The 17,113-nt window shown below is 41.1% G+C and overlaps 1 protein-coding gene across 5 annotated transcripts; it reads right to left on the minus strand.

Annotated features, from left to right (window-relative positions):
* Positions 1–1,450: 1,450 nt before the first annotated feature.
* soat2 (sterol O-acyltransferase 2) lies at positions 1,451–17,113 on the minus strand. Of its 5 annotated transcripts, XR_015112123.1 has the most exons (17): positions 16,971–17,113; positions 14,090–14,255; positions 13,837–13,895; positions 13,545–13,684; positions 13,375–13,428; positions 12,448–12,555; positions 11,170–11,452; positions 9,927–10,002; positions 7,791–7,875; positions 6,825–6,870; positions 6,497–6,626; positions 6,092–6,189; positions 5,119–5,217; positions 4,789–4,924; positions 4,318–4,463; positions 2,540–2,712; positions 1,451–1,958 (listed from the first exon to the last, which is right to left on the minus strand). XR_015112123.1 is itself a non-coding variant. In XM_086199802.1 (16 exons), the coding sequence occupies exons 2-16, from the start codon at positions 14,202–14,204 to the stop codon at positions 2,656–2,658; spliced, it is 1,596 nt and encodes a 531-aa protein (XP_086055928.1). In that variant the 5' UTR covers positions 14,205–14,255; positions 16,971–17,113; the 3' UTR covers positions 1,451–2,655. The 5 variants fall into 5 exon arrangements, 4 of the variants coding, with proteins under 4 accessions (XP_086055928.1, XP_086055927.1, XP_086055929.1 ...); XM_086199802.1 differs by having other exon boundaries at positions 1,451–2,712; positions 14,126–14,255; XM_086199801.1 differs by having other exon boundaries at positions 1,451–2,712.

Genomic DNA, 17,113 nt, shown 5'->3' on the forward strand with positions numbered 1-17,113 from the left:
CAGTTTGACACATCATGATGGGGTGAACACAAGTGTAATTAATGACGTTAATTAGGCCCTGCTCCATTTAGGTGGGCCAGGACCCTGCTATTGTGCCTGTTGGCTGAGTGAAATGATTCTGACACTAAACAGAATGGGACCATGGTTAGTTTAATTAATAACACCTGTGTTTACTCTGCCATGACCATGACATGACAAATTGGCTGCTGGGAAAATGGCCTCCTGTATTTGCTAGGACAGCAGAAATAAGACCACAAATGACTGTATGTATACATGTGAGTATTCGTATGGGATGATGATACCCCGCCCCCCAAACTCCAGACAAAAAGTCAATCAATACCATTTTAATACGACAACATACAGTACGACTGCACAAGGTTACGTTCCCGCTTGTGTTCAGTATACAAAAAATACCCAGCTTTAATCTCAAACTGAATCAGCGATCTGAAGAAGAATAATCTTGCTCGATAATGTGAGACAACAGCATCCGTCAAAATAAAAATAAAATAAGCGACAGTCCCTTTCATCTGAAAAGAAAGCAACGAAATAAAAAGGATGTCAAAAAAGATGCAGTTGTGTCCAAAAAAACAAAACAATCAAGCATATTTAAAGAAGATACAAATACATTTCTTTTCACTGCCTCTAAAATAATCTGTCTTGCTGTGCAGCTGTGTGCATGGGGTATTACAGTGTATCAGTTTACAGAGCATTACATCACTAATGCAAACACTGTACCAATGTTAATCCTCCTCTTCCTCTATGACTTCAGAGGGACATGGCAGCCAGACAAACACAGGCTTTATGGCAGCCCGATAAGAAGCTGTGCAGCGTACCTTCTCCCTCCACCAATCCCTGCCCGCTGAATGTCAACCACGGCAGGATTAAACGTGCGCACGGATCCGACCTGTCACTGGTTCGAACTGTCTGTTGGGAAATGTTTTCCAACTCTAAAGAAAGCTTCATAGGCTGCTACAAGATGAGAATTAAAAACTCTCATTTCAAGCTTTATTATAAATAGAGCAGAAATAAAGCAAGATTTGTTCAGTCTACTATCTTCTGCTTTACACACTGCTGTGTTACTGCAATATTTAAGTCTATTTTAGAAATTTACATCATTGTACATGATTACATTCAAGGAGGTGAAGAGGTTTAAATCTCCTACAGCAGGGGTGCCCAAAGCTTTTTCCTTTGAGGGGCCTTTTTAGGGATATTTCTTATTTCAATAGCATTTTTGCTTAACAGAAATGAAAACAGGGATTTATGTATTTTTTGATAAATACATTGTTATTTTTATCATTATTATTGCTCATGTTATGTTTTTCATTTTACAGGTGCTGGGCAAGTTCAAACTGTATGGTGGCAAATTTGGGTAAATTACAGAACTCAAACTTCAACACAATTAGTCTGGTGCAGTATAAAGTCTGGAAACAAGGGCTATTATCTTTCCATGGTGTGTGTGTGTGTGTGTGTGTGTGTGTGTGTGTGTGTGTGTGTGTGTGTGTGTGTGTGTGTGTAAAGGTCTGGAATTCAAAGAACGGTAAGTCTATGAACACACTAATTAACACATTCTATTTAATTTGTGTCACTCATACATCAAAACAACAAAGCCTCAACAAAATAATCCCCACCTTAATGAATATGCACAAATTGGTTCACAGTCAGAGGAGGCATGGCTCAGAGGCAGAGTGGCCATCTAGCAACCGAAGGGTCACATAATTTCATATTCTGGCTTCACCCTGTAATCTCTCCATATTATTAATGCTGTTAAGAATCAGCTTGATGGTAGAAGGTCGCACACACTGTGAGATGGTCGATTAAATTTCAAGAGACATTTTGGAGTCCATACCCGGTCGTATCAAAACTCTGGCTAGAGGAGGAGTGTGACTGTCTTCCCTTATGCTTGTGCATTCATCTCCCTCAGCACCTCTCCAGGAGTGGTGCACTCCTCCTCCTCTTTCCTTCACAAAAAAAACGAAGTATTAAATGCTATTTAAAAAAAAAAAGAGTCTGTACAAACAAACACATGCAATAATCCAGCGATGTTAGATTTAGTGACAAAAGTAGAGCATCCCATCAGAAAAGTAACGCAATGCTAAGAAGTAATTGAATAATTTGTTTTTGTTTATAGCACCTTTACTTAATTACTAAGCGGAGGGTGTACTCTTTTACTTTTATTCATTATTTAAAAAAGATGAAGGAACTATTTTCTGCTTGAACTGTTGGATTTTATCCTAAATAAATTTGAGAATGTGACCGTTTAAAAAAAGTGAGTGGTATAAACACATGTAAATATTTTCTTACTTCACTTGCTACTACTTAGATTTCAGTCCTAAACCTCAATGCATTTTCGATGTGTAACTTACAAGTAAATTGTACTTTTAGTGCATGTTAGAGGTCTAATAGATAAATACTGACTCAAGCCAATTCTGTGCTGATTTCTTGATCTTTTCACTGAGTCACGCTGCAACGTTGAAGCTTGTTTTCAGTGCGGACGTTAAGTTCTTTGCACGTTGAAAATATGAAAATCAGTTATATTTACATGGGGTTTGCTGTGTCCCTCCCATCGTGTTTAGTCCATCATGACTCTCATTTCCATCATGCTTCCATTCACTGCCTTCATTTATCCCTCTGGCCTAGGAAAATATATCAGCAGCTTCATCTTTGGTAGCTGCAGGACCAGGACCGAGGCGTCACCAGCTCCCAGAAACTGCTCTGTAAGACAAAAAGACCAGTTTTACCTAAATATTTACACAGCTCTCCTCCTCTTTCTAGCAACGTAATCCTTTTATACATTTTCTGTCTATGATTTGACATCCACTTATTATCTCATAATAATCTCATTTTATAGACACCCCTTCTATTTTTAGACGGTCATTTTCTGTGTTAAGCCATTGTGTGTGTGTGTGTGTGTGTGTGTGTGTGTGTGTGTGTGTGTGTGTGTGTGTGCGTGTGTGTTTGTGTGAATGATGCCGCTGGCTTTAGAGGATGCCCTCACTGGGCATACACAGATATGCTGCAGTTCATAGTAGAGTAAGCATGTTAAGTACATGTGTGTCCATCTGTCATGAAAATCCTTCCCTCCGCATCTGTGACTTCATCAAAAGCTTGGGGGTTGGAGGAAGCTTTTTTTGGGGGGTTAAATACATGTCAGATTTTCACAACATGTGTGACTGCTGTGTCTGTTTAGGAACATGTACGCACACGTATGCATGTGTGTCTTGCAGTAACAGATGCTCACATATGACGAGAGAAGAGGGATAATTAAACACTCATCTGACGTCTGTTTGGCATCCAGGTTAAATTCCAGAGTCATGTAATCTAGTTAGATTTCCTTTTCCTAGTCTTCTAGGCCAGTCTATTTCAAGTTCATTCACCTGCTAGCCTATTTTCCTTTCAGTTCCTGAAACAGGGGTCAAAGTGCCGTGTACTGATATCACCTGAAGTCCACAATCACATGGTATGTTTACAACGTAGCTGCACCTCTGTCAGCCTGTCTACACCAACAGCCTCATCTCTCTTCATCATCTCTTCACGGGGTTTAAATATAGTCTAGCTTGCTTCAAACACTATGATAAATCTCCCAAAAAGAAGAGTAGCACGGAATGGTAATATATATTCTGACAGCAGAATGGATCAGACTGCTCGCTTTATCAAACGCTATTGATTTTGTTTCAGATTAATTCACCCTTGCTGTCTGTTTTTTTATCAAAGCCAGATTTATCGTAGAGGTGAGAAAAGCTTTTTGAAACTATTTGTGGTTAAAAAGTGAATTATGAGCAGTAGCAGCATGCTCTACACATGCTGATACCAATATTAAGAATGTGTTGTTTCCTCGGTGACCTGTCATCACTTTACAAACAAGCCACCACCACTGTTTTATTCTTGATAAATATAGATTGCTTAGCTGGGAAAATATTTTAAAATACAATGACGCATGACTAATTTTTAAGATTGTCAGTGGCAAGCGCCAACCAACACTCAGCACCTTTATACAGCAGAAGAAACCCACTAGCATCAAAAATGTGAACACATTTGATGGTACGTTATTTGAGTGAATATTTGTCTGTTATAATCTAGTGTTGTAGCTACCCTCTCTGGTACTCTGGCTTCCTCCCACAGTCCAAAGACATCAAGAGGGGACGAGGCTGATTGATACTCTAAATTGACCGTAGGTGTGACTGTGAGTGTGAATGTTGTCTGTCTGTATGTGTTGGCCCTGTGATGGACTGGTGACCCATCCAGGGTGAACCCCGCCTCTTGCTGGATGGCTGCTGCGAAATAAAATGGTGAGCTGCAGAATATATACTGCGTACGTACCCCGGTCCGAGGACAGTGTATCTGGGCGTACCACTCCTGGCAGTACAGACACACCTGGACGCCCTGACCCACGAACAGACACATCCACATGATGACGTTGAAGACGGGGCTCTGTCGTTTGTCATTCATGGTAAAGTTGAACACCACTAAGAGAAAACAACATGATTGAAGGTTGTACATGGTGATGCTTTTTGTCAAATGTCACAGGACAGGATGCATTTCTCTATAAACAAAAGCAACAAAAAAGAAAGAAAGAAAGACGCAACATACAGTTTAATAGTCAAGGCTTGAAAGCCTCTTAAATGTAAAGGAGGAGAATACTGAACATTTTCTTTCTTTTTCTTGTACTTGTTTTCCTCTTATTGGAAGTTTTGCTGTCATCAAATGCATTTAGCAGCTGTGCCGCAGCACTGAAGAGCAATAATTTGTGTTTTAAAGCCAATTGACAATAGTTCCAAGGATCTCCCTCACCTCCAAAGATTGCAAAGAGGAAAAACATGACAGGATAGAAGAAACCGAAGCCCATAGCCAAGGCGTATTCGTGGACGATGGCAGAGACGATGAACACAGAGAGCATGGCAGCTGTTCGGAATTTCCTCTTTGACAGCTGCAAGGATCAGAGAGAGAACAGGAAGGGTTCAGGGGTCAGGCTGGATCAGAGCAGATTTTGTGAAGGCAAGGCTTTATCATGTGACATGATAAATGTGACATGCTGCTTCACAAACAGATAAAACCTTCACAGATGTTAATAGAAATGATTGTTGGTTAAATATTGGTTTGCTGTAATGGCACTTTGCTCACCCAGAGGAAGTCTCTGTATCCATAGTAATACAGCCAGTCATGAACCACCACGTTCCAGGTTCTATAGTAGTTGGCGAAAGATGTGGAGTTCCACCAGTCCTGTGAACCAGCAGGGTACGATCAAATCAGTGTGTGTGTGTGTGTGTGTGTGTGTGTGTGTGTGTGTGTGTGTGTGTGTGCTGATCAAAATATAATCAGAGAAGTAGAATCACTCCATTAGGAGGGCCTGACTGCTTCAGTCCAATTTGTTGAGACCAAATTCTGTGATACTCAGCAGTCCAATAGTTGCCCAGCCGATTTTTTTTTTTGAGTATAAGTACTTGACTACTTGCTTTTAAAACATCTTAAGTATTCAAAAGTAAATTTTCTTTTAATCCTAACACATTGCTTTACTCTTTTCACAATACATTTACAGAGACATATAGGTCTGACAAAAAAAAAATTTGAAGTTAGATGTAACTCATAAGTATCAAAAGAAGGAATTACTTAAATACATTTTATGAGTATCTGTACTTAAGTAAATCCCTTAAGTAAATGTCCTCAGTGGATTGTCCACCACTGATCACTGACACATACCACCATTGTTTTACCACCCAGCATCCCGGAGGCTGTCTCTGTATCCATAGTAATACAGCCACACCCACAATGGTGGAAGTTGCATCTTCCTCAAACAACCTCAAAGCCATTTCCACTAAACTGATCAATCAGCCTTAGTCATGATGTCATTTGAATGCGAGGGGAAGCGGTCAACTAAGCACAAAATAGGCAGGCGTTCCAATCTGAGTCAGAGTTTAGTCTCATGAAGAAATTGCAGCCGCAGCATTTGGATGATGGAAAAGTGCGACTGTAATGTGACTGCCGGGCCACCCAGCTGTAATTCCACTGGTCATTAATCACCTTTTCCTCACCTGGAGAAGCGAGCATATCAAAAATATCTGCATCCTCCGGAGAGGAAATCAGCCACATTACTCACCTTGTAGAACATTCTGTCAGCAAAACGAAGCAGCTCCCCAAAGAGATTGAGCCAGCAGTGCAGGAAGGCAAAGAAGCACAAAAGCAGCAGCATTATACCTGCCATGGACAGGGGGGGGGGCACTTTTATTCTGGGCAGAGTTCCAAGGTTTCACATTAGAGCTCTTGATGCTCTCCTATCAGCTATTCCCTTAAAGAGAGCAATATACATGCCAGCCTTTCAATATCTCATATAATTACATAACAGCGTCTTTAATCTCATCACTGATGTGAAATCCCTGGAGACTTCATTTCCATTGTTGGTGATATATTAACCAGTGCTGACCCTTACACATGCAGATATTACAGATAGTACAGACGGACTTACTATGTGTGTGTGTGTGTGTGTTTATTGCTGATAGAATACCTGGTAATATTGAGTGGAACACGGCTAGAACCATTTTGCGTTTACTGAAAGGCATGTTGGCCTCTGGTGTGAAGACGGGCACGCAGAGACGCACCAGGATAAAGTAGCCATAAAACAGGCAGCCAAAGATCTGCAGTTTGATATTAAAAAGAAAAATGTAACAATGACACTCGAGGAAAGGGAGGAAGAGAATCAGCACTTTCTCTTTGACTCTAGTTTTAGTTTTACCCACACAAAACGTGTCTTGGAATATTGTATGAAACTCTGCTAGCCAAAGGTGATTAAATATGAAAAAAAAATACTCTAACTGAACATAGTTTCATCTTACCATGGCCAGAGTGACAGCTACATACTTCCATCGAATGTGGGAGTTCCTGCAAAGAACAGACAGAACGTTCCTTAAAACATCTCTGCTGCTGTAAAGGACATGGTCTTGTAATGTTCCTAAAACGTTCCCCAATGGGCACAGTTATTTGGCAGACATTCAAAAAACATTCAAGATGTTCTGGGAAGTCTTACATCATATTCTCTGGATGTTCCCTCAAGGTGTCTTCTCGAAAGTTTCTGTAATGTTACTTGGAGTTGTGCTAAAGTTCTGCGAAGGTTATACAAGAACCAGAAAAGATTCATCATTGGTTGGTCCACTAAAAGCTTCCTGTAATGTCACGAAAGGGTCTGCAAACCCTCCAGGTACAAAGTGGAAAAATCAAGAGGGACCATCCTATAAATATTACCACAAACATTCCCTTGAACATCCTGAACGTTCCTTGAACATTTACGAAATGACGGCCACTATTCAACCAAATAACACCCCCTCCTGATGTTCTCAGAACGTACTGGGAACGCAGAGTTTGTAGCTGCGACTTTTTTTTTCTCTTTTAAAAAAATCCAAAGTGACAGAGTGACTCACAGAGAACAATTCTGGAATGTCTTCTTTACAGCCTGAAAGTCCTGTTTGTAATATGACCATAAAATAATAAAATGGAACATTCTCTATGAAGTCATAAAGGGAACTTTGAACTACAGGATTTCAGAAACAACCAAGGATGTTTAAGAACATCCCTCAGGGTCATAGATCCCAGAACGTTCCTTCCTACATTGGGCTGTTTTTGTCGATATTTCAACTGGAGTTCAACTCTTCTCAGTTCTTAATTGACTCTTTCTTCAGAGGACGTTCTCAAGACTTTGAAGTTGAAAGTAACAAAGAATCCTCACATCTTCGCTTGCTGTTATTCCTACTCACTAATTATAAGAACAGCACAGGTGAGGACAGATGGAATCAAAGGCAACTTACCGAGGATATGACTCCCTGTAGATGAGAGTTGGACAGAAAAGAAAGTAGAGATAACTTGATAATGTCGGGAACCTTGGAGTCTCTCCTGAGAAGGAAAACAGTCAAAACAATTCATAAGAAGGGGAATGATTGTCAAAATCAATTGTTACAGTTTTCACTTCTCCACCTTGGGGAAGTTGTTTATATCAGTTACAATCGTTTTAAGCTTCAACACACTTCACTTTCATTATGTGACAAAATAACAGCTGCTCAGCGTTGTAATGCAGGAACTAGAGAGAAAATATCAGGTCAGATGAGATGAAGACACCCATGAAAGGCATACTGTCAATACTGTATGCTGAAAACTGCTCGAGTAAACGCGTGATTGTGGTCTCATTTGAAAGTTAACACTGGAGGTTAACACCCAACAATCAGAGGCAGGTTCAGTGTTACTGGCTTTGACTGGTAGAGGTTTGAATGCGCAGAAATACAATTTATTTATCCATCCATTCCTTCCCTTTTCTACCACTTTTCCTGTTAAGGGTCGGGGGGGGGGGGGGGGTTGGAGCCTATCACAGCAGCCTTCAGGGGAGAGGCGGGGTTCACCCTGGACGGGTCACCAGTCCATCACAGGGCCAACACATAGAGACAGACAACCACAGCCACGCCTACAGTCAGTTTAGAGTATCAATCAGCCTCGTCCCCTCTTGATGTCTTTGGACTGTGGGAGGAAGCTGGAGTACCAGAGAGAACCCACACAGGAACAGGGAGAACATGCAGACTCCACTCCAGGGGGCTCAAACCCGGAACCTTCTTGCTGTGAGGCAACAGTGCTGACCACTGCACCACCGCGCTGCCCCAATTTGTTTATTTTATTAAAAAGGGTGCATGCAGATAAAGAGAGCTGAGAGAGCTGGAACACACAATGAGGCTGCTGCATCAGGACTCACCTTGACTCCATCTTGAAACATGTCAGATTTTTTTTTTTCTTGGTTAAATCGTGCAATACAAATACCCCGTTCAGTGTAAAAATTTAAATATTTACAAAAGATATCTCCTTATATTCTTGATTCTCTATTTTTTTCTTATTGTATATTGTTTTTTACTGTGAAATGGAGCACTGCAATCCAACAATTTCCCGCAAGGGATAAATAAAGGATTTCTGATTCTGATTTTATCAGGCATGCTGCTGCTTTTGCACTGATGAGGTTCTGAGGTGTCATTTTAGCACCCTGCTCTTCATACCATGTGGCAGGAAGATGAATAAAACAACTAATTTGCTTCCACCGAGTTTGTCCTCTTAACACTCGCCAGCTTCAGTACCAGCGTCAAGAGTTGTCTAATTCAGGTTCAGATTTCACCGTGATTTACTCGACAAAATTCCTCACATGCTTTACCTTCCATCACAGCCGCTGCAAATTATCAAGCAAAAATGATTTTTACAATCAGCATAATTGATTGTTCTATTGCCAATAATCTAAGAAGATGTTTACTTTATGTGCTGAAGTGTTTTCATCTCGAATTGGTTTATAGAAATGACTTCTCTAGAACTGTGGCTCTCTGACCATGTCTGGCAATGACGAGCCAATCACAGGTCTATGTGATTAATACGGTCCCCAAAAAGCTGCATGGCCTGAAGGTAAATTACTGAGGGGTCACAACAAACCAATATATCAAATTATCTGCATCGCAGTTAATCTCTTTTGTTAAATTATTCACTGTATTTCAGTCTAGCGTGAACCTGATACCATTTTAGAAAGGTAAAAGAGTGCTGTTTTGTAAAATTTGCATTCAAATCTTCATGAGTATCAACCACGTTCAAACCCCGGCAGACTGCCGGTACCGTTATAGAGCTATTTATACTAGATTTATTGTTTTCTACAGTTTCTCCCGAGGCATTAAGTTACTCTATGTCATATGAGTTTTACAGTCAAACCTTTTGGGGAGACATTCATCATTGTAATGTTCCTTAACTTTATCTCCCATAAGCAGACTTCTACAATAAGACCTCATGGGACTGTGAGTACTTAAGGTTATTTATTGTCTGGGAGAGTTTTCATCGTTGGTTTTAACATCAGCATGAATCGTAAGCAGGCAATTTTGTTTTAGTCGTGATTCTCCAGAGCCTCCTGACATCAAAACAGAACAATGCAGTACCTTGGCTTGGTTTGTTCTTCACAATAACGGGAGCAGTTTCTCTCAGGAAGGAGTAGCTCTTCATCAGGAAGCGAATCTGAAGAAGAGAGAGTGTATCAGTCATAATAACTCCCCTGTCCTCCGTCTCCCACATAGATAGACGTCACACCTTTATGTCCTCGGTGAATGAGTACCTTCTATAGTCATAATGTGAAAATCTTGTAGCGTTTAATTCCTCTGTGCTTCCAACCAAAGGGAGGTGTAGAGCAGACAGAGCTGCTTTGTGATTTTAGTTGATCCTGCAGTTCAGACGTGATGCATCATTCATCTGAGAGCATGAGCATTGAGCGTGACTATCCATCAAGAACAATGTGTAAATGTGTGGGATGAACAGACTCACGGGTCAAATGAGGATCAGCGCCTGGTCTCCCAACAGCACTGAGATAATCTCCCTCCTTTCAAATGAAGCTGAAATGATCTCAGTAGCACTGAGACGGCTCTGAGAGGCCGGGACCGGTGTAATAACGAGGTCCATGATGTGGAATCATCAGCTGCGCTGAGATCAGCTGTTTCTCTTGAGGTTTTACATTTTGAAAATTCCCATCGCAGCTTTTCTTTATAGAAGTGCTGCGACTACTGATGGCAACGAAGGGCTGAATTAACAATTCCAATGAATACAAATGTACCTAAAGTGTAGATTAATCCCAGCAAGACAGTTGGTCTAAGTTATGATTAACAGCAGTCTGCATTACAATAAAAATCACTTTCACCATGGATTCAAGTTAGAGGAAATATTAAAATAAATGTGAGGTCATTTTGAACTCTTGAATAACTTCATATGCTTAATGTTCAGAGGACAAATTGCAGAACTGTAATAATTAACTGGTGTGGTTTTGTGTGAGGCACTTTGGCAGATATATTTAAGAGATAATTCATCGGACAGGGTCTTTGCCAGGGCAAGTAGAGAGGGTTTATTTTATAACTGTGCATTTGTACTTTTCCCCCAGACTAGCTACATCATTATCTTGTCACACATTTGTCTTCAATGTTTCAACTTTTGCCTCATCTCCCTCCTCTGCTCCATCTCGCTCTTCTCCCGCCTAACAGGAATGTGTTATCAGCTTCAGGTCTGGTAAGCTAAAAATGGCAGATATCATCTGGCGTGCTGGTAGCTTTCGCACTGGCAGGGTTCTGAGGTGTAAGTTTTAACACGGTGCTCTTCATAAATGTGGAAGGAAGGTGAATAAAACTTCTAAACCCTCACCTGCTCCAAAATAACAATGAATCTTGAGGCCGGTGGCAGCTGGTGCTGAACCACCATGGAGATGGGAAACAGCCCGAGCACGCAGCTCTGCATGGCGCACAGGACGAGCGCCGTCCCCAGAGACAGACCTATCTTGGAGGGGAAGCTGTGGTAGAAAGACCCCCAAAACACCATGGAGAAGTAGGGAACCAGAAGGGTGTAAACAAACATGAGCGTCCACACCCAGGTGACCGTCCACGGTTTCCCGAAGGCAAAGAAGAGTAGATCAAACTCCAGGACCAGCCTGAGATTAGAGGACAAAATGGGTCAGTTAAACATGACCTGACATTGAATAACAAAGAATCTTTGGATGAAATAACCAAAGTTATAATGAAAAAAAACAACAACTTCAGTTTCAAATGTTAAGGCAGACTCATTCATTATTTTAGAAAAACAAACAAGTGGTGTTTATTTGTAGAACATCATTTAAGACCCAGCCTGTGTGTTCTGTTCAAGAAAAAAATGTTCTAAAGGAACCCGGAGGACACTCAGACTGCACATCCCTCTGCCAAGGCATCATGCTGACTGACAGGCCCTTGGAGACTAAAGTTCTCAGGCCAAACTCAGTATTTTAAAAATGTCATGTTTTGGTGCTATGTGAAACAGATAAGCCCCAAAAATTAAGAGTCTTCCTTGGCTCACACGATGTACTCACGCGACCCACAGTTTTTACATAATCCCACTAAAAAAGCGACGACAAACTAATAAACAAACACCATCAAAATCATTACCTCCCTGGCAGGGGTAATAATATCAAACCCTGACTGATTTCAATAAAAATGCTGTCACAGCTAAATAAGTTCAATATTTTTTTCATTACTGTCTCCCATCCTAAAACCCTCTGGTGTTAAAAAATTCTCATTCATTACAATGTGCCAAAGCTTTTATTCGACAAGCTCAGTTGGAAAAAGTTGTCTTTTCATTGATTTACTCACTTTAAAATCTATATTTACTGGGTGTATTGGGTCATTTGTGCAGAGTGGTGCTACCCTCTGGCACTGATTCCAGAGAGAAACATCAGAATTAAAGTTGAACTTGCATCTGCAAACAGGAACCTAATGATTACTGTACTCAGAGGGATTGATTTTTCAATCTTCCCGCTGCCAGATGAGTGACCAGAAACGGAGGGAGCAACCAGGTCAAAGTCTTTGGGGGGGGGGGGGGGGGGGGGTTCTTATTAGAATTTCTTCAGGGCTTGGCAAGTTTGATGTCGGTGTTGTTAAAGGCCTCTGCACAGACCTGCCCTGGTCAATGTAGTCCACAGCCAGCGTGCTCAGGCAGAAGATGAGGAGTATGGCTATGAACATGTGGTAGATGGTCCGGATGTGGCTGATCTCAAACAGCTCGCTGATGAGGAGGAGGAGAAAACACAGAGACCGGATTAGAATATAATCACACATGACCGCTCTGTGTTTTGCATTGATGTGCATGTAAACTGCTGCTTTATTGAGCTCGACCTTCAAACAAGCCAGTGGGATTATGTGAAGGATGTGTATTTTACTGCAGCCCCGAAGTGCAAAAAAAAAAAAAAAAAAAAAACGTTTATTTTTTCTGAACACATCCTTTCAGAAAGCACATTTGTTGTAGAGATTCTATCAATGCTCAAACAGCAGTAGAGATACTCCCCTCACCTTCAGGCTATTATTAACCTCATTCACTGTGTTTTCTGAAACGTTGCTTTAACCCTCAGGGCCACCATAGCATCCGTGTCACTTCTCGCAAATATGTCTTAAAGTATATACGAACTATAAATGCTCATCTATATAGGAGATTATAATGTCTTTTCAATGTAACAGGTCCATCCATCCATTTTCTATACTGCTTATCTATTGAGGGTCATGGGGGGGGGGGCATTATTTCTCAATTTTCCAAATCTACCTCTCTGTCATCAGGATGATGCAGTCTCTTGTCTAAGGACTTTAAAAGAAACAATTTTTGTGATCAAATGTAGTGTTGTAGTCAAGACCACCAAAACTATGAAACTAAAGGCTTTGAGAGGTCAAGTCAAGACCGGGGATCTGGGTATTCAGTATTTACAGACAGCAGAAAGCGTTTCTTTTTCAGTTTGTTTGCATTTCAAATCTTTATGGTTTGTGATGCTAAATGTAGTTGTGAATGAATTAGCTGACATCCTCCTCTCTGCTTCATCCCGTCGATCACACTCACTCCAGCAGTGATGCCCTGTCCATGAACACTTTGCCGCCATTCATCCTGTGAGATCTGAAATAAACCACGCAGAGAAAGATTCATGTGCGCGTTCATGTAGACAGAAGAAATATATCCGCTGCAGCAGAAGTTCCTGTAGGCTGGAAAGTGCTGCTGCCGCTGCTCCTCACCCAGATGAGCCTTTTTTAATTGTCTTTCCGTTAAGTGTGGGTTGGATTTGGGTAAAAGGCTGCATGGTCTCTTCAAGAGCCTTGTCGAGAATATCACTGAGCTGATCCTGGATCTGCTCCAGCATTTTCACCTTCACTTTCTAACAGAAGGACACAGGGATTTTCTTGTTTTAGTTAAAACTGTAATTCAACCTGTATGTAACGACGCAATATATGCAGCTTCTCATATTTAAAAATATCACGACGTGTTCAATCCAGTTTACTTTGGTATTTTCACAGCAGAGCAGTTTACCTGTGCATGTTTCTGCCACTGTCTCAGATCCTCCTGCTGCACATCAGTAGGACTCCTAACTGCAATAAAAGCACATTTGCATGAAACAAGATGTTCTCTCCTACATTCTGCGCACATTCCTGCAATAATACGACATGTAACAGAATAAAATGGAGCTCTAACTCATTAACCATGGGTGCAATAAGCAGAATTGTATAGGGGAAAGGTTTTCTTTCCTTGTTCCTTTCCAAAATAAATTAACACTTAACGCAACTCAGATGATTTTTCTCTGCGTGTTTGTTGATGATACCATGATTGGAAAACTCATCCAGCACATGCGCCATGACATTTCTGTGCTTCAGTCCGTTTGGTGCTTCAGCTGTTGTCATGACGACCTCTGAGCGTGAGCGCTGTATCTGCTGGGACTCGGGAGGAGGATCCTGTACACATCAGCGTAACAGGTCAGTGTCACACACAAACACACGCACGCACACGCAGTTACTTGACTGTGAGTAAATATTGGCATTTAGAAATCTGTGCCACATTTGTGCCACACGGTGTGTTAGTAGGATAAGAACTTGACATTATCTAGAACGAGTGAGTAACACCTCAGCTTCTATTATTAATCTGAAATGCCTCCGTAATGTTTGGGAACTTGGGTTCACTTATGATGAAACAAGTGGAAACCACACACTGAGCTGCAACATGCATGTAAATTTCAACCCTTAAAAGTTAGCCCAGCAGTAGCAGTTGAGCTTCAGTGTTTTACAGTTTATCAGAAGCGTGTCAGCAGAATGGCTGCTTTTTATAATACGTCCACATCGTGTGATCATTGCCGGCAGATTGCCTCGCGCCTGAAAGATTTAATAAAAATGAAACATATACAAACTCCTGCTCTGCATGCAGAAACAGATAGGGGTCAAGAGTTTTTGACCGCTGGTTACCTTGACTGCTTTTCAGTAACGTAAGTGTTATTGTCAGTCACTTGAGTTGAAGCTAAACAATGTAAACATATGATAAAGTATCTGGACTCTGTGGAAGTTGTAGATAAGTTGCACAGGGGGCTGAAGGAGAGGTTGTGTTGTGTAGACAGGCTCATTTCCTAATCCTGCCTGTTTCATCAATCCTCAGCCAAAGAAACGTCAATAGCAGAGAGGCTCTGCACCGATAGACAGATCAGATATTCAGAGGCCGCTGTGACAGAGTAGATCAGCACATTCTGGGCACACGAAGATCAACACATTCTGAGATCATTACATCTTGTGCAAAAACTGGTTAATTGATGCTGATGGATTGTGTCATTTATTTGTTTGACCTACTTTTTTATTTACCCACCTTGAACCCGTCCAGCTTTAATTTTATTTGCTTTCGCCAACTCATCTTCTCACAGCATAAAAATATAAATGTGTAGTTTGTAACAGCGGTAAATTCTCAACAAACCGATTTCAAGAGAAATATGATGATTTATACCAAGTGCCTTTTTAATGAAACAGATTTTGAAAGCTTTGGGGGGGTCATTATTGAATACAACTGTCTCTTACATCATAAACTAGCTTGTGATGTACATCCTGAATATTCTAAAACTTTGATATCAGCGTTTTCTCTCCCCAGCAACACTGGCAGTCAGAGGGAAGATGAGTGTGTAAGGAAATGAGTTGGATGCAATCACAGTGATATCCACGATATTTAAATTTTGAGGCATATTCGCATAGTGGCGGTTTTTCACTTTGCAGATTTAAGTCAAGTCAGGTCAGTTTTATTTGTGTAGCACCAAATCACAACAAAAGTTATCTCATGACACTTTACAAGTAGCGCAGGTCTGGTACCACACTCCTTCAGTGAATTTACACCCAACAATTCTCCATGAGCAAGCACATCCTGCAACAGCGGAGATGAAAACCTTCCTTTTAACAGGCAGGAACGTCGAGCAGACCCAGGCTCAGTGGGGACAGCCTTCTGCTTTGACCGGTTGGGGGGCTGACTAACTGAAGGCTCTGGCTCCCATTCTACTTTTAGAAACTCTAGGAACCACAAGTAACCCTGCATCCTGGGCAAAGGGTTCTACTTGGAAAACAGGGGACTATGAGCTCTGTCAGATATGAAGGTGCCTGATTTTTGAGGGGTTTGTATATTAGAAGAATTTTAAATTCTATTCTGAATTTAACAGGGAGCCAATGCAGAGAAGCCATTACAGGAGAGACACGGTCTCTTCCACCAGTTCTTGTCCACACATGTCCACACATGTCCACAGCAGCGTTTTGGACCAGCTGGAGAGTCTTTAGGCACTCATTGGTGCAGCCTGATAGGAGGGAGTTGCAGTAATCCAGGCTTTAGCTGCTCACATCTAACAACCTTTCACCTTCTCACTGAAACACTGTTCATTAGTCTCCTGTGTTCCCATCATTCATCTTTTAGCAGAAACTGTGATTATTGTGCAGCAGAGGAAAATTTTAGATATTCAAGTTAAACAAAAAAACATAGCATCCGTGCATTTGAGATGAATCCACCATAGAAAGTTACGCTCCAACCAAAGTCTGTGAAAACGGTCGTGAGGTTGAGAATGACTGGGACCAGTATCTGAGATTTATTGTATGAGTGACACATAAGTTTCGTTAGAAAGAGAATCAGAGAAATGACAGTTAATCATGTCGTCCTATCAAGTTATCAGTGAGAGGTGAATAGTTACACCTGAAGCTGTCAGTGAGCACAATCGCTCATCTTCAGCTAAATCAGTGATAAACACATCACTGGTGCTTCTGTTATGGAAATAAAACCAATGCAACCCAATGTAATATTCTATATTTACTGGGCAGTAGTTTATCATATGAATTGCTGTGTCAGTTCCGTATTTTAATGGATGTTTTCACAAAATTAATTCCATGTCCTTTCTTCATTTCTTTTAGAATAAGTCTTGAAAAATGGTCATTAAGGCCAAAAATTCTCATTACTGATGAAGAACTTATTTGACTGATTCTTTTTCTACAACACGGAGACATTTTTGTTAAGAATGTGTTACCGCTCTATTCAACACAACATGACAACAGACATTGAACGACTGTAGACGTGAAAATAACCAAAGCAGCAGATGCCACATCAAGATGCATCGGGCAGACACCAGATCCAGGACAGACACTCGTCAGTGTGTTTGTACTCACAGTTGTGTGACCTCGGGCTCAGTCAGCGCTCCACGGGGGGACAGGCACCTTTTCAACTGATGAGAGACTGTTGAAGTGTGTTTAAGTAAGCACGCGTGTGTGTGTGTGTGTGTCACAGTTCTTATGACCTGTGTCCTTTTTTT

This window comes from Aulostomus chinensis, chromosome 3 (genome assembly GCF_037954235.1).
Source record: "Aulostomus chinensis isolate RoL2024-O1b breed Wild chromosome 3, RoL_Achi_v1.0, whole genome shotgun sequence".
In the NCBI taxonomy this organism is placed as follows: Eukaryota; Metazoa; Chordata; class Actinopteri; order Syngnathiformes; family Aulostomidae; genus Aulostomus; species Aulostomus chinensis.

Coding starts and splice junctions, on each gene's coding strand:
- soat2 (XM_086199801.1), bottom strand. CDS start 14,204: ATGACAACAGCTGAAGCACCAAACGGACTGAAGCACAGAAATGTCATG. Junction 12,556..13,374: donor GACAGGGCATCACTGCTGGA/GTGAGTGTGATC, acceptor CCTCCTCATCAG/CGAGCTGTTTGAGATCAGCC. Junction 6,871..7,790: donor TACAGGGAGTCATATCCTCG/GTAAGTTGCCTT, acceptor TGTTCTTTGCAG/GAACTCCCACATTCGATGGA.